The sequence below is a fragment of the Vanacampus margaritifer genome, chromosome 2 (genome assembly GCF_051991255.1).
Source record: "Vanacampus margaritifer isolate UIUO_Vmar chromosome 2, RoL_Vmar_1.0, whole genome shotgun sequence".
NCBI classification, from domain to species: Eukaryota; Metazoa; Chordata; class Actinopteri; order Syngnathiformes; family Syngnathidae; genus Vanacampus; species Vanacampus margaritifer.
This window is the reverse complement of record NC_135433.1, coordinates 12034766-12056576: the sequence shown is the minus strand read 5'-3', so window position 1 is coordinate 12056576 and position 21811 is coordinate 12034766. Positions and strand designations below refer to the sequence as shown.

The following is a 21811-nucleotide window of genomic DNA, read 5'->3' as shown; positions in this document are numbered from 1 at the left end:
AATAATGATAGTTATTATTATTATTTTAATTTAATGATTATATTATTTAATGTTATATAATATATAATAATATAATAATATATATATATAATAATAATTATTATTATTATTATTATCAAGGAAGACTATAGGAACGGAAGAAGATTGAAGAACATTCTACTACCGTCTATATTTCACGGGTATGAGGAACGATCGAGTCAAAAATAATAAATAGTAAAAATAATAAATATCACCTCACAATTTTAGAGGAGAAGAGTCCTAAACAAACAAAAAATATGGAAGAAAACATAATACAGTTCAGGTATTTTAGTTTTGTTAGGCAGATGCATTAACCCACGACATCCCCCCTCCTTTCTCTCTCTCTCTCTCTCTCTCTCTCTCTCTCTCTCTCTTTCTCTCTCTCTCTCTCTCTCTCTCTCTCTCTCTCTCTCTCATTAAAATCCACACGCTCGCGGTGTGTTCACTACTTGGCTCTGAGACAAAGTTGACTTTTTGTGTCTTCTAGTGGATAAAGAGCATATATGCATTTTAAAAGACAATAACTGCTGACAGTGGCACGTCTCCTTCTGAATTTCACCCGACTGTGCTGGCTGTTTATCGTCCACATCTCAGGTAAGCTAAACTTTTCACTCATGTGGGTGTAGTGAAGTAGCCTACGTCCAGTGAAGTATAAGGCTGGATTTTGCTGTCCATGTGTTGCTCAAACATGTAAAATGTTAGAATAATGCAATCAACCAATTATCTGATTTCAACAAGTTTAGCTGTATTTCAAACCCCCTCTGCCAAATTGACAAATTAGAGTCAAATGGAACACAGTCGTCTGCTTAAAGGGTTGGGCAAACATGAGCTTCTACATTTTCTGCACTACCACAGCTTTACATGAAGAAAAGAATGACGTCCAATTAAACACAAACTAGGACGTCTGTACAAAGATACCAATGCTCACTTGAGTGACACTGTCACATAGGCCTTTAATATTTCACAATATATTTGTAACAAATCATTCCACTGTGCCATATTCAGAGGCGTTTGTAATGTTCTGTCACTCCCATATAGCTAGTAACAAGGTCTATAAATTCTTGGAAATAGTGTTGTCGCTGAATGTGATGCAGTTTAACACCACTGTAAAATACAACTACTGTACTATAATAAATACATTCTTAAATGAATGATTGTCGAGCTGTCAATCAAAACTCAATATGTTGTCATTTGGTATCATTTGATTGTACAGGTGTACATTTGTGGTCAGAGTTTATTCAGAAGACATTTGACAAAGATGGAATAAATTATACGTTCATGGAAAAATGCACACCAAAAAGCATAATCAAGTGGGGGGGGGGAAAACGTCTTTACTTTGCATGCTTTAAAGGCAACTTTTAATTTTATTTTTATTATATTTTTCTGCCACACATATTCTTCCCATAGTAAATTGATACGATTTCATGCTGGTAAAGACTTCCCTGTCTTTTCAAATACAATGCAGCCATTGCAAAACAAGCAAGTGCCCACTCACTCCTCTCTTCTCCTCCTCCCTTGGCCTCTATACACAGGGCCAGCATATCATGTTTCTTCAGGCTTGGACAATGAAGTCTTTATGATGGCTTACACACACCTGAACCATTTGCATCTACTGTACATCAGTCAAATTCCAGGCCATCATACAGCATGCCAATGGATGACCTAGTTCAGTCTGTTTTGGTGCAGTAGTGAAAAGTTCCTTTGTTCAAAATGACTTAGAACTATATCTGAAAATAAGAACTGTCCACCTGTCCACCTTTAATCTGTGCAATCAATGCCCATCCATCCATCCATTTGTACCATTTATCCGGGGTTTGGTCATGGGGGGCTGAAGCCCAGACTCCACACTCCCCAGCCACTTCTGTGACTCCTCCCACAGGTGGTGAATCCATGTGAATGCGGGACCCACATTGCCCCATGGGCCTCATGGGTGCAGGCCCGGTCACAAAGTGCTCGCTATTGAGCCCCACCTCCAGGCCTGGCTCCAGAAGCGGGCCCAGGCTAGATTTTCCATTACAAATTTTGATATAATCAAAGATAAGAGATTTTGCGCAAATTGTGTTTGTGATTAATGTAACATGTTGGCGCATGTTCATACAATATGAACAGACGCTGTCTCTGCAGTCCCTACTACTATAAAAATCTAAATAGATCAATCATGTCTTATAAATGTCTTAGGTACTGCATCAACAGTGCACTAAAAGTAATTACATTAGCAAAAAAAATAAATGTATCAGCATAATGCACAATAATATCCCTATTTTGGTAGACTGGCCTCGCGCGCTCAACGTAAACTTTATTTTGGTGCAGGCCCAAGTCTCCTGCGTATGGGGCCCTTTTGTTCCTCTCTGGGCTTTCCTTGCACACAAGGCTGCCGCGCCCCCAACGTACCTGATATTGTGCTTACTGTGACTGTGCCGGAGCAAGTCCAGTTTAGCGTGTTTTTGTGAATTTGGTAGACTGCACTATCGCTGGGCGTTCCGCGGACCAACTGCGTTTCTAATACACGTTCCCTGGCACATCTGCAAATTTCGTTACAAAAAGTAGGACAGATTTTAGACTCGGCAAAACCACGTCAAACTGATTGCGCAGGTGGTGTAAAACGATTTTGGCGGTTAGATGGAGTTGTAGGCAGACAGATTCTGAGTTCCGCTGACATGTGGAGGATGTCATCGCATTTCATTCATTTGATAATAATAATATGTTAATAGCATCCAACTTGGGTGTTGGGGGAGGGGTCAAACATAGATGCCCACACAGTTTAGATCAATTTATTTTACACACTGAGCTCCATACAAACATCAAACTTTTTGGAAATATGAAAATTGAAAACAAATGACTGTTTGTCATTAGATCTGGGTGTGACGATTTGTGGCATTTTTTATACCACAAATTCTTTTTATTTATTTTTTTTATTTTAAATTTTTTCCTTGGAGAGCTCAGTATTGTTCATTCGGTAATTTTACCGATTTGACATGACAACGTCATTGCTCTGATTGATTCAATGACCTGAGGAAGAAGCAGATTTTGTCTGAGTTTCGATAGATGCTGGTGTGGTTATTTGTGGCATTTTTTTATACCACAAATTCTGTTGTGGGGAGCTAGAACCTATTGCCATAGCCACATAGACACATGATCATTCAGATTCACAAGAATCAAACCTAAACATTTTTTACACACACAATGGGATGGAATTTTAATAAAATAGTTGAGTGTGCAAGAATGCCATCAACTGTTTCCTCTCAACGTTAGAGAATATTAACTTTAGAAGAGTCCCATTCTGGGCTGTATGCCTTAATGTATCCGGATACCAAACGTGGACATACGCAGTGTCTATACCGGATTCCGTGACGTCCACTCACTTTTGCATCGGGGAGAATTTCAAGTATTGTCAAACGCCATTAATTGTGTAGTGTACAGGTGGGACAAGCAACAATTTGTAGCTACTGACAGGTCTGGTTGGTTTGTGTCACTCGAGTCACTTCAAGCTTGATCAAAGCACATATGTTGAGGGAAGTATGTTACGTTGTTTTTTGCACATGCATTCCGAGTCTACCGATGGCGGAAACGTGTTCTTCTTGATTTGTTGTGACTGTTGATAACAATTTGAAACTCACGTTACCATCGTCTGGAGGACTTAATTGGTACAGTGTTTACGAATCAGGTTTATGGCGAGACCAGACAGATCTGTGACCTTGTTTGTTTAGTGATCACTCAGTTTGTGACTAAAAAAATGAGTGTGGGATTGTAGCTCATGGATCGAGAAATTGTTTTTTGATTCCGTTTTATACACCCCAATGGTCACATGCAGTGATCATATTAAAACAGATGCCTCACCGAGCTCCATCTATCAATTTTACGCTACATTCCTCTCCCACTCGTTAAGTTGACCTTCTGGGTAAAATTAAGCATTGTCCAACAGGGACTAATGGCTTCAGATTAGGAGGCTTCTCAGCATCCACTGAGACCACATACTTTGGAAAAAGCAGAGATGAGATTCTCAGGCCACCTCCACAACTCCGTTACTCATTGTGTCCTCATTTAAATGATGAACAGAACTGCTGACAAATGGTTGTAAGATGTACAAATGCAAGAACCTCTGTTTTACAGAAAAAACAGGGGATTAAAAGTCATATTAAAACCACGGTATTGGCGGCATTGTGACCCGTTTTGGGCCTTTTGATGGTTCTGACCGAATCATTTCAAAATAAAATAAAATATTGCCCACGGGTTAGAAGGTTATTTTTCAAATAATTAGAAAATAAAATGTTAAAAGATGGTGCTTGCACATTCATTTTCACTATCCAGGCCATATTATGCTTATAAAAATGCCCCCCTCCCAAAAACAAAAAAACAAAACCCCAACATGTACTGTATTACTACTTGATCATGATTAGGGATGGCCGCATACCGATACCAGGTATCTGTATTGGGCCGATACCAAGTTATAGGTCGTGGCAACGGTGGACGATACCAGTAATAGGCTGCCCTCTTAAAAGTTGGAAATTAGAAGAATAGAACATTGACATAAATTTCATGCAATTTTAAGGGAAAATCATATATTGGGATAAATAGGTATTTCTTTCAAATGATCTGTCATTGTATTTTGGGAGAGATTTTATGTATCAAAAGTACTAGTGGTATTGGTGATTGGTATTGGTATCTGTGACTACTCAAAAGTTGAGTACTTGTTCTCACTCGTATCGGTCTGAAAAAAGTGTCAAAGACCATCACTATAATCATGATATTTGTCGATTAAGCAATACATAAAGCACTCCTGCCTGAGCCAGGCTGGAACTGTGCATTGGACCTATTCTGCCATTCAGGTATGAGGTTGTGTTGCCGCAACATGTCATGCTGTTAGTACCGTAATGTAAATTGCCAAGTTCCGCCAGACACAAAAAGATATTTGACGGCAAGTGGTGTGCGATACCGCAAATTTTGGTACTGAGCTGATACCAAGTATATACAGCGCCAGTATAGCCGATACCGATATCAATGCTTTTTGAAAATTATGGTATATATATATATATATATAATTTTTTTATGAAGGTAGCTGTATCATCAAATTGGTTATTCACTCAACTTTTAAGTATTTTTGTGGTTTTTCATTTTCAAACAAAGAACAAAATTAGGACAACGTTTGTTGAAAAATAGAAAATACTTTCTCATTGCCCCCCGAAACATTCCGACCATAACAAAATATATATTTTTTATGTTCAAGTGCACAAAGTAGTCATAGGAAAATACATTTTAAAAATACTTTATCAAACACTGTTCAGAAACTACAAATACAGAAAATAATTCAAAATTCTGCCTTCATCACTTGTTTTTCAACCTAAATAAACAAAATAGTAAAGATTATCACCCAACAACAAATATAAAACATAAAAGAAAAAAAATCAAGTACTACTTGCAATCTACTAGAAACATGAGATGCCTGGAAATCTGGACTCCCTGGCGACTTTGCCAGAGTGTGAGTCTGGTCAACCGCCTTTACAGAGCTAACAGACAGTGGAATGGACCAATGAGCGCAGAGCGGACAGAAAAGCTGTCTATGGATGCCTGTCCAGAACCCCTTTCCTTTTCAAGAAAGTGGGTGTAACTTGCCAGGCTACTAAGTCACGTGATGCACACACGAGGGGTGGAGAGAAGAGTTGTGCGATACTTGAGATTTGATACCAAGTAAATACTGGTGCCAACATTGCCAATAATTAATTATAAAATATTATGATATTTTAAATCATTTGTTCTATTAAATAACTTTTTTTTTTGCAAATTAGATTTTCTTATTAGGTTCTTAAACATGCCATAATATAATATCCTCAATGGAATCATACCTGGACTCTTAATTAAATTGGCAATGTAGTAATAATCTTCATATTCTTAGCCCCTGTCACCCTTCTGCACTCAAAGAAACATCAGCCACCAAAATTCCTCTAGTCTAGTCACATTACATAAACGATACATACATCTTGTGCTACACTAATACGTAGCTCAACTAGTAGTTGGAAAAGCTCAAAGTGCTCTGGTATCGATCCGATACAAATACTCACGTTGGTATCGATTCTATCGATACTTGGATCGATCTGCACAGCCCTAGCAAGTCTGCCTGTTGCTACTGTGATATGCCTGTTATCTGTTTGACCAAACCACAGCAGTACTTAAAAGAGCCAAACTGAAACTAAACTACTAGATCGATAGTGCCAGTATCGATCCGATATCGATGCTGACTTGGTATCGATAATATAGATATTTGGATCAATCCGCCCACCACTAACTGGCACTCCGATAAAAAATGGAAATGCAAAGTTTAGCGTGACCTCATATAACCATGTCCTTATAGTCACTTTGAGAGGATGCAATGCAAACATCCTGAAAACGATGCTATGAGAGTGAAACATGCTTATGCATGTGTAAAGCACTCTGAACCCCCCCCCCCCCCCCCCACCCCCCCAAATGAGGCTTCTACTCACATCTGGTTGGCCAAGGAGGAAGCAAAGCATAATTTTCTCAACAACAAACTCTAAAATAAGAGAATAGGGAAGAGGAAGCAAATCTGTGGTTTCTGCAGAGGTATGCGCACAAGTGTATGCGTGTATGTGTGTGTGTGTGTGTGAGAGTGTGAGTGTATGTATGAGTTGGTGTGTGCTTTATGTTTCATGATCTGCTTTGAACCCTGGTAGCATAGTTGTGGTATGTGATTTATCTGTCATCCCTCAGGCTACATTTTAAACGTTACTTATCCTTGATTTAGCTATGTGACTTTCTTAAATAAATAAGGAAAAAAAGCTGAATGGTACCACTTTTTCCTCTTACCAATAACCTTACCAATAAAACAGATTACTCACTCATTTCATAGTGAGCTTGCCAATTTTGCACGTCTGTTTACTGCCACAATTATTGTATTCATTGGTCATTGTGAGCCATCACTCTGACTCATTTGCAAAAGTGGTGTTCTTCAGTATTTCGTCAATGTTCTGAAATGTTACACAAGAGCAGGCATGCCAGTTATATGCAAAATGAGGGTTTACATGCATGGCAACATCAGATAGACTGTATACAGCGACACCATGCAAGGTGTGTATGGCTTAGATGAGAAATTTAAACGTTGGTTAGAAAACATGAATACAGAGCGGAAAATATAAATATGATCAACTTGTGTGGGGAAACAGTTTGTGTTGTCACAATAAGGACCTTATTTTTATCCATTATCCAGTTAAAGTTTTAACATCTGTCATATAGCACGTTGGATTACGCTACTGCTAATGATCACTTTCGTGTTATGTTCTCATTGTTACTTTTCTTTCCTAAGGAAGTCATGTTGCTATTTATTGCCAAGCTTGTTTGTTTTGCTGTAGCCTGTCGTTAATCACACCTCTTTTTTCCATTATGTACACACAAAGACGCTTTGACAGTGCAGTCGCTTTTCAAGTTCAGAAAAAGCACTTTGGCACAGAAAATGTGCAGAACTTGACATTAGATATTGGTACAATAAAGATGATCTTATAATGTATACTAGTGATTTTGGAACAAAGGCCAAGGCAATAATAAAGTTTACAATTTCACATTTTTCAAGTTATATAGATATTTAATTCTCAGTACCCATTTTTCACAGGAAAATAAAATAAAAAATAATATGGGTGGTGTTGAAGAAATAATTGCCCTTAAATATTTTTATAACATTTCAAACCAGGACTTTTAACAGAAATGTATTCTGGATTCTTAGCATGTTCTCAAGAGGAATTGGCATGTTTTGGAGCTTTTATAATATTTACTGGCCCTGTTAAGTCTTAACGTTTTCATATAGACATTCCCTTAAAGGGGAAGTCAACCCCCCAATTTTTTGGGGGACAATAATATGTTCTATGCAGTCCCACTGGTCTAAATATGGTATTCTGGTTAATATTGCATTAATGGAGTATGAGTTAAGCAGCAAAATCCAGCCGTTTTTATCCATCTCAGGGGGCGGCCATTTTGCCAATTGCGGTCGACTGAAGATGACATCACTGTTGCTCAGGCCTCTGGTAACAACCAATCACAGCTCAGCTTCAGAAAACAGGTGAACTATGATTAGTCGAGCCGCTACTCCTCCGCGTTGAGAGGAGCCAGTTGAGGTGGCTCGGATCCCGCCGGAGGAGCTGGTTGAAATGGCTGGGGAGAGAGAAGTCTGGGATGGATGGATGGATGTCATGTTTAGACTACTGAGGTCACATATAACATATTATTGTCAAGAAATGTTTAAGGTTGACTTCCGCTTTAAATATTAAGAGTGTGACATTGGTAAGCAGACCCCCTTTGAAAGTAATCTCTCTCTCTCCTTTTTTTTTTTAATTCACTTGTCAGTGAACACGAACATTTTTCAAAAACCTTTGTCATGATTGAAATCATCTGTGGTAGAATTTGTATATATTTTTCATTTAAAATGTTGTAAACTAAATGTAACCTTTATAGACTTTCAGGATCTTTTGAATCTTTAAATGAATTTACTGGGGGGTGGGGGGGGATCTGTATGTGAACATCTACAAATGTCATTTATTTGCAATCAATGTCTTGCATTTGTGGGATAATTTTTTTGCAAGTATGCCAAACAAAATATTGATTTTGAAAAGAAACTTGAAGTTTTCTAACAAAAAAAAAATGTCTTGATTTTTGTCTTGCCATGCAAGGCGCTTGAGATGGAGAACGGCACACCAGGGATACTTGATGATGTTGAGATACGCTGGGAGAACGTGGAGTGCAAACGCTACGAAATTTGTCGCATCATCTCTCCGGCCAAGCTCACTCCTTACCTTCGCCAGTGCAAAGTGTTAGATGAGCAAGACGAAGATGAGATTCTCAACTCTTTACTGCTGGTCTCCAGAGCAAACCGCACAAGTATGTAGTCAGATATGTGTGTGTTTTATTTAACATTCAACGTAAAAAATAATTGCGAATGACATCAAAACAATGATCTCCCTTCAGGTCGACTTCTTGACATCCTGCACTGCAAGGGAGAACGGGGATATGTGGTGTTTCTGGAGAGCTTGGAATTTTACTATCCGGAACTTTACAAACAGGTCACAGGGAAGAATCCCACACGTCGCTTCTCCACCATCGTAGGTGAGACACATCTGTGGTGACGGTTTGAATGATGCCAAATAAAACCTTTACTTTCACTTCAAAAAACATTCCCAGTTTTACTAGGCTAGTGCTCTGCAAATGTTCCCCGAATTATAATCTTAGAATATGATACTATAGTTACTTGCATATTATACAGTTCATAATGATCAATGATTTTTCCTTGCCTCATTGCCGCAGTCGAGGAGGGTCATGAAGGTCTGACCCAGTTTTTGATGAACGAGGTGGTGAAGCTGCAGCAGCAGTCTAAAGTGAAGAGCCTGCAGCATGCTGAACTCAGCAGGAAGAACTGCACCCTGGAGGATGAGCAGAAGAAACTGCGCCTCGCAAATCAGGAACTTCATACCTCGCAACAGAGTAAACAAAAAAATCCTGTTGTTATTGAATATGTGCAAGGTCCCTCTTTTGTTTTAGAATGAAAGTTCATAACAGTTATCCATTCACCACCATGTCAGACACCACCCTTTTAGTTTACATTTAGTTTGGCTTAGCAGTCTAGTAAGCACCTCAAACACATTTATAGTGCACAAGAATATAAACTACGGGAAACACAGGCGACTCTATTTTGCCTGTCACGCCATTATTCAGACGATGCTAAGGTTAAAATGTTTGTGGTGAGGGTGGATTTGAAAATGCACAATCCTAAAAACACCAGTTCCTCCTTCATTGTGCTGTTTAGGAAAGCCTGACGATTCATTTTCATAATTCCTCATTCTGTTGCAGTTTTGTGACATAAATTTAGTGTGCATGAATACTGATGAAATGAATAGTGAAGTCCACATACACAATTCGGAATCTCAAGTAGTGGGAAATGCTGTAATTTTGGGGCCACTGTGTCAGTACTCACAACCCATATGTGGGTCTACAGGGTTTAACAAAATGAAAGAAGACAGAAACACCTACAGCGATGAGCTGCTGAGAGTCAAGGATGAGAACTACAAACTGGCCATGAGATATGCTGCTCTGAGTGAGGAGAAGAACTTAGCAGTGATGAGGAGCAGAGACCTGCAGCTGGAGGTAATGATGAAAAGTTCTTCATATCAACATTAAGTACCCATACAAAGACACACTATTGTATGCAGGATCAAAAATGCCAAAATAAAAAATAAATAATTAAATAAATAAAAGTGAAAAATATATATATTTTAAAATAAATAATAAATAAATATATATATATATATATAGATATATATATATAAATAAATAAATGTGGAAATAAATATAATTAAATGTCAATAAATAAATAAATGCTCTCGTATATATTATTTATTTCATGCTAAAATGCGTCATGAAATGTTATTCAATTGAGGGGGCGGGTCAAAGTGTGTGTGTGTATATATATATATATATATATATATATATATATATATATATATATATATATATATATATATATATATAGTATATATATAGTACGATTGCAAAAATCTCATACATTTGAAATGAACTTCTTACAATAAGATATATCATCGCCTACAGTATATAGACATTCACCAGTCACATCATTAGGTAATAAATACTACCTAAACCTAAAGAGATCCAATACAAGATTTGTATCAAAAGTAAGATCCCGTACCAACCAACTGGACTAACACCTAGATCTATGAATACATTCAGTTTGGCCTCAGACCCCATCACAGCACTGGGATTGCCAAAATCTGAGGATACAGGACCTCAAACTCTTCTACTTTTGACACCATCGTTCCATCCTCCTCAACCACTTGTCTGACCACCTTGGCGTTGCTGGTACAGCACATTCCTGGTTCGAGTCATACCTGTCTAATAGGGAATAATTTGTCACCATCCATAGCTCCAGAGCCACTCCAGCTCTAGTCACTCAAGGAGTACCACAAGGTTCTGTACTTAGACCCTTGTCTTTCACCATCCACATGCTCCACCTTGGTCAGATGATGTGCGTACTGCATATGTCACACTTTGAGCTGTTTTTGTGTTGTCCCTCTGATGTGGTGCAATAAGATCACTAAATTGTTACATCCTTTTGGATTGTGCATGTGTTCCTAATGTACTGTCCAGTAGACTTTAACAATTTCTTTCTTTCTGTGTTACCTCTGTTCAAACAGATTGACCAGTTTAAGCACAGTTTAAACAAGATGGAGGAAGAGTGTAAGATGGAGAGGAAGCAAAGTCTCAAACTGAAGAACGACATCGAGAATCGCCCCAAGAGGGAGCAGATCTTCGAACTCGAGAGGGAGAATGAGACACTCAAAATTAAACTACAGGAGCTGCAGTCCATCATCCAGGTGTGGACGAACCTGCAATCTCAGACATCATTTGGGGGGCGGGGGTGAGGGGTGTAGGAACTAATAAAGGTGTATATTACATGTTCACAAAATGAAAAACATCAACTAGTTAAAAATGGCAATGACACTTTCACTGTGAGTCAGTCAGTACAAGTAGTTATAATTTTTGTGTGTGCCAAAAGTACTGTGTTATGCTTTATAAAACATTTTTAAAATATACATTTTTTTGGGGTTGTTTTTGAATGCCAAGCCTGGTCCCCTGTCTACATCGGACAAAGACATTCTTGACATTTTGGAGCATGACAGACAGGAAGCGATTGAAGATAGACAGGACCTGGTCAACCGCCTCTACAACCTTCATGAGGAAGTCAAACAGGCAGAGGAACTGCGAGATAAGGTAACGAACAGACATGGTCAAGGGGGATTAAAGTTTGTCAATGACCAGCTAGTTTAATATCCATTGTACAATCTTGGAAAGACATTCTGTACATTCCTCACAAAAAAATTTGGGATACTGGATTACGGGTGAAAACTTCAGGATGAACTTAAAATGCACTACAAACGTTACAGCTAAACTCCATTTGACATTCTGAATGTCTAACTCTTCAAGTTGTTTAAGTGCTTACACAACCATCTGTTAGCTGATTGTCATAACTCACAACAGACATCTGATCCATGAATTTCAATTGGCCAATTCATTTCTTGGTTAATTCAAATTGCTAATTGTTGTCGCAGTATCTGGAGGAGAAGGAGGACCTGGAGCTCAAGTGCTCCACATTGCAGAAAGACTGTCAGATGTACCGCAACCGAATGGACACCATCACCGTGCAGCTCAAGGAAGTGGAAAAAGAGCGGGACCAGGTGACTCCACAGTCACACACAAGTGTACTCAAAAAGCACACAGAGTTTTTCTGTGACCTTGCGTGTATATTCTGTGCCACAGGCCTTCCGGGCCAGAGACGATGCCCAGCACCAATTCTCACAGAGTCTGATTGACAAAGACAAGTATCGCAAGCAGATTAGAGAGTTGGAGGAGAAGAGCGATGAGCTCCAGATTGAAATGGTGCGGAAAGAAGCCCGGCTGGTCACGCTGGAGTCTCGCATGCGACGGATCTCTAAGGACATTGCCTTAGATCAGGTTTCACATTTTTACATCTTTTTTTTTTTTTAACTCATTCACTGCCATTGACGGTTATAAACGTCAAATAATCATTTTAACTATTTCTAGTAGTTTAACATTTTTTTTCTACTTTTGTTAACAAGAGTACGAAAACCTATAATTTTTTTGTGTACATTTAGAGCAGATATAAAATGTGTGATTAATCGTGAGTTAACTATTGAAGCGATTATTTACGATTAAACTTTTAATCGCCTGACGCCCCTAATTTTTAATAATCATCTCGTCAGGCGATTAAACATTTTAATTGTAATTAATCGCATGACTTCACTAGTTAACTCACGATTAATTACACATTTTACATCTGTTCTAAATGTACAATATTTTTTTTTCTAGGTTTTCATACTCTTGTTAACAAAAGTGTGTTAGAAATAGTTCAAATGATTTTTTTACGTTTAAAGCCGTCAATGGCAGTGAATGAGTTAATAATGTAAGGAAACACAAATGTGCTAATGTTCAGGATTTTTTTTCTTCTTCATTTTCTCAGAGTTTACCAAGGGATTTACCAACCATCCTCTTTCAGCGGAATCTAAAACCTGCCCAGGGTCAGTCAGAATGGTCCAGTGACGAGTCACCAGAGGAAACGATTTTACCTGAGGAGTCCCGCCTCAGACGCAGACCCAATCTCAAAGCAGTGGTCAGGCAACTTCCACCACTCAAATTGTAATACATGATCATAGAATGCTGAATCAAAGAACGGCAAACATACTACTTTTCATTTATGGCAATACATCTGGTATTCGGTCTTGCATTTTCCCCAAAAAGGCAAAGTGTTGATGAATAATGATATTTATTTATCTGGACTTGCAAATGTTATAAAATAATCATTTTCACCTGTTCAAACAATTCGTTGGCTAAGTCTGAACGGCTTTTACGTCATTTTAGACAAGAGCTCTTTGTGTGCTGTCATCAAAATGCTGCAATTAAACATTGATCATTTCTTCAATGTGTTTATGCTTGACCCTTTAGAACCGAGCCAAGTCTCCCACCTGGGCCCACAAAGACCTTCCAAGTAACATAGAACCTTCTCATCCGGCTGGTAATACTCAATTAACATTCGCGTTCATAAAGTACATGTAATTGACAGATCCATTATGAACTTGTCAAAAACTTTTTATTTTGACAGCCAATGGTGGGGATCATCTTAAAATTCACATGCCAAACATACAAGCCAACAGCAACTCTCTCCCACCCTCACCTAGTTTGGCCCCGGTATCCCCCACGTATCCCCACAGTTTGACCACCGCCCCCACTTTTTCCTCTTCTTCACACCATCACTCCGTGACGGAACAACTCAACAGGCCAAATATGGTGAGGATGACCCCAAAAGAGATTAAATGCAGTATTATCTGTCATGGGAATTGTTTAAAGGGGAAGTCCACCTTAAACATTTCTTGACAATAATATGTTATATGTGACTCACTAGTCTAAAGATGACATTCCGATTATTATTACATTTGTGTAATATGAGTTATGAAGCAAAATCCAGCCGTTTTTATCCATCTCAGAGGGTGGCCATTTTGCTACTTGCTGCCGACTGAAGATGACATCAAAGTTGCTCAGGGCTCAGGCAGCGACCAATCATAGTGCCCCTGTTTTGTGAAGCTGAGCTGTGATTGGTTGTTACCTGAGATCTGAGCAACGGTGATGTCATATTCACTATACGGCAAGTGGCAAAATGGTCGCCTTTTGATATTGATAAAAGCTGCTGGATTTTGCAGCTTAACTCATATTCCACTAATGCAATACTAACCAGAATACCATATTTAGACTAGTGATAGTACTGTCAATATTTTTTTACTAATATTTTTTTGTCAAATTCTCCAGATGCGTTACCGTAACGACAGCATCCAATCCATGCAGCCCGAGCCCCCCGAAAAAGCATCTCTATACCGGAGAGAAAGGGAGAATGAAAACGACTTCCAGCCCCGCAGGTAGTCAGGGCGCCATGTCTCATCACTGTATATACAGTATGTAGAGCTAATACAGTGGTCTGTGACTTTGGACCTCTTTGGATTCAGTTTTTTTGCTGAGGAACTTTCCTTTCCTATTAGCTTGATTACCTGGGAGTACTTAACCCACCTTTGACTAGTTACACCTAACCAAACGTTGCAAAAGGAAAGGTGACATATTACCCATATCTCGGCAGCAATATGAAAAGCAACAGGCCTCCAATGAAGTTTATCGCAGTTTTTGGCTAGACTATTGTCGGCAACACACAATGACATCACAAATTATTTTGCTAGTGCTGCCTTTTCTGTGTTTGACAGCGAGCAGCCTTTCATCTCTAATTAACCCGATTACGTTCTACTAAGGGAAAATGAAGGTGGTGGAACAGTTAGATTAAGCTTTTCAAAGAGGCCATGTATGTTTTTTTTCTGCACGTCTTCAGCTATACTGTTGTTTTTACTTCTGTGTTATATAAATTACCCCACCCCAAAAAAAATCCTCCATTTTGTTTCTTCCAGCCTCTCGGACTTTGACAGTGACACTATGGAATTTGGTAATATAAATTGACAAAACTTACCACTATGAAAGTTGCTAAGCTTTAGACCCAAACCACCTCCCAAATCCTTCTTTAGAGGAGGAAGTGGGGCGTGGCCCACCATCTGTCCACTCATCTTCCTCATCCCATCAGTCAGAAGTCATGGACACTTACGACATGGAGCAAGTCAACAATATCTTCAGGAAACTTTCTCTGGAAAGGTACATGACACACAAAAGCACTTTGTTGCATGCAAACAGAACTCCTCTCCTCTTCATGTTTATTTGTGTGCGCAGGCCATTTCGTCCGTCTCTGTCCTCCTTGTCTAATATCAGCTCAGCCCTAAAGCCTGTACAGGAGTTGACGTTATTAGGTGAAAACCTGCTGAAGGACACCACGATTGTTGGTGGCAATGACAGTGGGATTTTTATCTCATCCGTCCAGCCGGGTTCTGTTGCTGAGAAGACTGGCTTGCGAGAGGGTCACCGCCTGTTGTTGGTCAGAACGAATTAAAACTACATTGGAGTAGGACAAGCAGAGAAGGCCTAAGTATGTTTTTGTTTGTCTCTTGTGTTACGACTGGCTTCGCAGCTTGAGGGGCGCATACGTGGAGAGAACCAGAGGATTTCGCTGGAAACCAGCACCCAGGAGGAAGCCCACTGGGTGCTGCAGTACTGCTCTGGACTGATCAGGCTGCATTATCGAGCCAACTTTGACTGTAAGTGTGTGACCTTAAAGGGTTGAACAACTTTCATATTTGACTCAGATGGCTGTATGTGCACGCCAGCTTACCGTCGTCTTCAGAGGGACCTGGAAGAAGGCACGCGGGTTTCTGGAGACTCCTTCTACATACGGGTGAACCTCAACATCTCCAGCCAGTTAGGCAACTGCTCGCTGAGTGTGCAGTGTGATGAGGTGGTCCACGTTCTGGACACAAAGCACCAAGACCAAAATGACTGGCTGTGTGCCCGTGTCGACCCCTACAGCGGCGGTGACCGGCTAGACCATGGGACTCTGCCTAGTAACTCACGGTATGAGAAACCTGAGAAAACTGTCTTACTGTCTTAAGGTTTTACCTTATAGGGCCCTATTTTCATGGCCAGTGCAAATCTAGTGTGTATAGTATTACATCTTAATTTTGTCAACAAAAAAATTAACTAGTACTACAACAACTACTGGCATAAACCACCAAAGTATACAGTATGTAGAAAAAAGTATACCTCTAATAGTTTTAATTTCGTCAACGAAAACTGAACAAAAATAATTTCGGCAACACACATTTTTAGACTAAACTAAAACACTCATTAATAAACAATAACAGGGACTTAATCAGTATGCATTTTCATCAACAAATGAAAATGAGATGAAAATGTACTTCACTTATTTAAAACTGGACTAAAATCTATGGACATTATAGTTCCTGAACAAAAACGAGACAAAAATGATATGAATTTGTAAAATCTTGTCTGCTAATCTGTCACTGTGACACTGTCATGTGACACACAGTGACACCCCCCAAAATCTACAGCTAACAAGTGCAACATGCAAAAACATGGGGCAGACAGGAGGTGGATTCACGGTGAAAGGTTAAAAAAAAAGAAAGAAGTAAATGATAGTTATAACGTAAGTACATAAGATTAACCCAACGGCCGTAACGTTCCAACAATAATGTTAAATTAACTCATTCACTGCCATTGACGGTTATAGACGTCTAAAAATTAATTTGAACTATTTCTATTAGTTTAACATTTTTTTCCGCTTTTGTTAACAGGAGTATGCCTAGAATTTTATTTATTGTACATTTAGAACAGATATAAAATTTGTGATTAATCGTGAGTTAATTAGTGAAGTCATGCGATTAATTACAATTAAAAAATGTAATCGCCTGTCGCCCCTAATTTTTAATCTTAAAAAAAAAAAGAAGAATTTATGGCAATGAATGAGTTAATCCGACTGCTAACTAATGCTGGCTAATTTACTAGCTCATAGCATGGAGCCATAGTAGCCACTTGTTGACATTGTAATTGTGTGTGAAGTTGTTTTTCCATCAAAAATGTCCAACATTATCTGCTGACAAAAATATATACAGGGGTAAAATGTAAAATGATTGCCCTGAAAACGAGACTAAAACGTTGACAGTTTTTGTTGGCAAAAACTAGACAAATACAATTATGTTTTCTTGGACTAAAATAAAAACTAAAACGCTAGATTTATATTAAAGATGGACTAAATAAAAACGGGATGAGGTTGACTAACTATGATAAAAACTAACAAGCGTGATCGAAACTGGACTAAAACTGAGACTAAATTTAAAAATGGCTGATAAATTCAACACTAGTACAGACAATTTTCCACCTCTGGTAACCTGTATTCATTCTTAGGAGATTTACAAAGCTGTACACGTACACATTTTTTACATATAGAATATGTTACACAATCTGTTGGCAGCATCTCAATGAAACCAATCATGTGAGTTTGTGTGTGTGTGTGATTGTAAACTTAGGGCTCAGCAGCTCCTCCTAGTAAAGATACAGAAGTTGATGTGTCGAGGGGGGAAAGAAGAAAATGAAATGCAGCGCAGCATGAGGGTAAAGATATTTTCAGAAGTATAAATTCTTCTTCAAATGTATTTGATTTTGATAGAGAACATGGAATCAAGGTGAAATAATGGCATCAATACACGTATGCTGTATATACACCGTTTGCACTCAAATAAGTTGAATACAGTAAATCAAGTCTGTTGAGTACGTGATATGCGCCTGTCTAGAACAATTTGCAGCCAGAAGAAGGCAGCACCTCTTCTGACGCCAAAGCCAGCCCGCGCATGTCCAGAGCCAGCACCTTCCTCACTCAGATCCTGCAGGTAACGAAGCATAAAAGCCGTACATCATTCAGCTGTACAACAAGCAACTGTCTGTGCGGTGGAACGTCTCTTGCAGAAAGATCCTGAACAGAAAGGACAAATACAATACACGCACATATAGCTGCATGAACATTTGTTTTATAGCAGTGAATAATCAGTCAACTTAATTACTTCTGCTGTGTGTTAGGCGTGGTCTTCAAATAACTCAATTCTGAAATACTCTCTCATTGTTGGTGCGTTTGTAGCTTGTCAGCAGGGCGGATACCAAATACAAGCGACTGAACAGCAACGAGCGTGTGAGGATTATCACCTCCAGTAGCACAAGGCAAGGCATAGACACGCTCAGAGCAGAAGGTCAGTACAAAGTGATGCAAAAGGGGGAGGCAAACTCCTTATATTTTGTCAGCGTTCAATATAAACGGTGAAAGCTTTCATGGGACATTCACAGTTTTGTAAATAAACCTGAATTTGGGAATTTAAGTTTCAACTCAGCAGCTAATTTGACAAGGACTATATGGAAGTTAGCACTTGTTGTCATTGTTTAGGTCGATGATCAATAGTGAGAGTCCTGCATTAGTTGAGAGCTTTCAGCATTGTACAATATCCAGTGGGAAAAGACCTACTTTGACTTGAAATCTGAAGGTGCCATTTGATGATGTAGTACAATTAAACTCCTATGTGTATAATGACGGTTGTGTAATGTTTTGCAATCAAAGGTTCACAGGAGGTTTGGCACTCCTGGGACCTGAAGCAACAAAGGCCCGCCTACACAGATTTTTGAATTATCCTAATGTAACTATCGTACAGTACAAACTAGTGGAGAGGGAAGACAGTGAGCGCAGTTATCAGGTGAATATTTCTGCATTTATGTGTAAAAAGTCATTGAGTTACTCATATTTGACAACAGGAAGCACTAAGCCACATGGATCATGCATTCAAATTTGAAGAGTTTAACTCTGTTTTGTGTTTCTCTTTTTTTTTTAAATCACTGACAAGGAATTTCTTTCTGTGTTTTTTTTTATCTGATATTTTGTTGTGGAACCCCCTTGAACACCATCACTAATAGGAAAGCATGATCTTTTATATCAATCTATATCCTCTGCGCTGCCTTTGGTTTCAAGCAGACACAGTTGATCCCGAGGGGGAGATGAGCAGGAGTTTGAACCTGACCCCCTACACTCATGTCACCCCCCAATGGACTGAGAGGCGAAGACCGGTCCTCTTCACCCCCACCGCTTTAGCCAAAACACTTTCACAGAAGTTAGTTCACATGGGGGGTGCCATGGACTTCAGTGTGTGCAAACCAGGTTAGTCTGTGGTGGGAATATGCATGATTTTGAGGTATGGGGGGGGATTAATTGTGTTTTCACATGCTTAACCAATTGATACATTTACGCGCAGAAAGTACTGCAAAACACAATGACAATCGTCACTAGTCTGTGTTAGTAATGAGAAGTAAGTTGACTTGATGTCACATCTTTGCACAGATGTCTCAAGATAGGAACATCACAACTTTCTGTTCCTCCCAACAACCATTCTCAAGAGTTTCCCTTTGCATGCATGATCATTTTTCTTTCTTGTTTTTAGACATTTTATTCAAAGAAGAGTTCAATGAGAAAATGAGTGCTGAGTCCTTTATTTACTGCAAAGAAAAGCGTGGGACTTTTGAATTCATCACCAGAGAATGCATAGAGGCCGTCGCTGCAAAGGTTGCTTGCACAGCCAATCATGACCAAACTTACATATTTCTGCTTGAGCTTTAAGCCATTTGATCACTATTTGTTCTAAAGTATGTATATTCTTTCCTTTCTCACTGTCACCAGGGCAAACACTGCCTACTGGAAGTTGACCTGAGCTGTGTCAAAAATCTCCTGAGAGTAGAAATGTACCCAATCATCATCTTTGTCAAGATCTGTGAAAAGAATGTCAAGAAACTGCGGTAGGCATTTTTCACAACACAAGTGGCACTTTTACTGAAAACCCCAAACGCAATTTAAATCACATTACAATTTCTAAGTGTGACAAAATGACCGCTTTACTTTTTAGGCAACATACATACACCGAATGCAACTTTTCTTTTTTTAATTCTATACAATGCAGAGTCGTTTTTTTTTTTTATAGTATAGGCCTACGTTGTATATCATCACCCTCTTAAAATAATTGCCTACGTCATTTTTTGTGTGCAATTTTTTAATGCCTAAATAATCTCCTCGTGATGCAAATGGTTCAATTTGTTGTGTTTCCTGAAAAATCTGGAGAGAAAAAATGACTTAGGCGATTATTTTAAGAAGGCATCAATATGCAATATTATTGTTGTTATCTTCCCACCAACTATTTTCATAGAGAAATGTCATAATTTTGTCTGGTTCAAAACCAATGGTGATGGGAAAGCAATGTCTTCTCTGTTGACCTAAACACACAAATCCTGACATTTGTTACATTAAAAGTTGTATTCATTTTTGCCTAACAGTGTATTATGTTCATTTTGTAGCATTTTCCTTGCAAGCTGTGCTGCCTCTAGTACATGTGGAATGCCAATTTGTTGTTTTGTTAAAAAAAAAAGAAATACTGTGGTTGCACAAATGTGCACCCTCTTCTCTGATTGGCGATGTGGCTGTATTCAGAATTAACCAATAGCATTCAAACACACCTGTCCTGCCACTATTAAAAAAATGTCTTCAATAAACCCCAAACAAATCTCAGCTGTCTAGTAAACTTTTGACTTATAGTCTATTTTACAGCACAAGCCATGGTTTGCTAAATGTTTCCACATCATTAGAGGTTCAAAAATATCAGACAGTAAAAGGGTACTAAAGAATTTCCAAGGCATTCATTATATGATGAAAAAAAAAGTGAAGACAATCATCATCAAGTGGAGAAAATATGACAGCAGTGGCATAACCAAATCATGGGCACCCCTTTGTATAGTATTGAAAGTTTCAATATCGGCAACACGATTATTAATAGGTGAATTAATCCCTAGGCGCAGGTTTTCATGTATGGGCCGGCCCACCACTGTCCAGCACATATACTGTATCGATACCTGTATGTCGATATTATGTATTCACTCTCTCTGGAATAAGGACACGGGCCGTTTTTGGCCCACTGCCCACATCATTCAAAATTTCATACACTGAGCTTGTTGTTGTACGGATAAGTTCAATTCAGGTCAAATTTTCTGTATGTTTTGTGGAGAAATTGTCCTAATTGTTAGTGCAATGTTTGCACAACCGCTACACACACACACACCTTCATTGCAGGTTTTCATCAAAGTAGGTGTATAACTACAACACTCACCACAACAGAGTCGTTTCCTTCCTGTTTCCTGTTCACACACAGGAAGTTGCCGCTGCGCCTGGAGTCGGAGGATGAGTTTCTGAGGTCAAGTAGGGTGATAGAGAAGGAGCTGGAGGGTATTCCTTGCCACTACTCGTGCCTGGAGCCGGACACCTGGCCTGGGACAGATGACCTCATCAGAGTCGTCAAAGAGCGAATATTTGAGGAACAGAATAAGACTGTGTGGGTGGAACAGGATCTCCTGTAGACACCTTTTGCATTTCTCACTCATGGGCTGTACATGAAAACAAACGTATTGCTGAACCACAAACAAAAAATGTGTTAAAACTATACATTTATATGCTCTGTATTTAATACTCAAACAATAAACACAGTATATTTTGTAAAGATGTGCCTTGCATTTTTTGACGACATTAAATGGATGGATAACTAAATAGTACATGGGAACAAGTTAACTACATAACTTTAGCAAAACATGATGGAACTACACTGCCCTCTCGTGGCCAGTGCGATACGTACAACAAAATGTCATTCTGATTTCTGAAACAGTAAAGACATTAAGAACAGCTACACGGCTTTTTTTTGGGGTG

At 38.9% G+C, this 21811-nt stretch overlaps 1 protein-coding gene across 2 annotated transcripts; it reads left to right on the top strand.

The window, feature by feature from the left end:
- The first annotated feature begins 447 nt into the window (after nt 1-447).
- On the top strand, nt 448-21608 carry card11 (caspase recruitment domain family, member 11). 2 transcript variants are annotated; one of them, XM_077557023.1, is made up of 25 exons: nt 448-612; nt 8688-8895; nt 8983-9120; nt 9319-9495; nt 10007-10155; nt 11220-11399; nt 11650-11796; nt 12135-12260; nt 12343-12537; nt 13064-13213; nt 13546-13615; nt 13703-13887; nt 14404-14510; nt 15045-15079; nt 15159-15282; nt 15358-15559; nt 15653-15779; nt 15849-16092; nt 17565-17649; nt 17829-17924; nt 18170-18278; nt 19049-19231; nt 19512-19633; nt 19748-19863; nt 21264-21608. In XM_077557023.1, exons 2-25 carry the CDS (start codon nt 8697-8699, stop codon nt 21466-21468), a joined length of 3471 nt encoding a protein of 1156 aa, XP_077413149.1. In that variant the 5' UTR covers nt 448-612; nt 8688-8696; the 3' UTR covers nt 21469-21608. The 2 variants fall into 2 exon arrangements, with proteins under 2 accessions (XP_077413149.1, XP_077413148.1); XM_077557022.1 differs by having other exon boundaries at nt 19046-19231.
- Nucleotides 21609-21811: the final 203 nt, after the last annotated feature.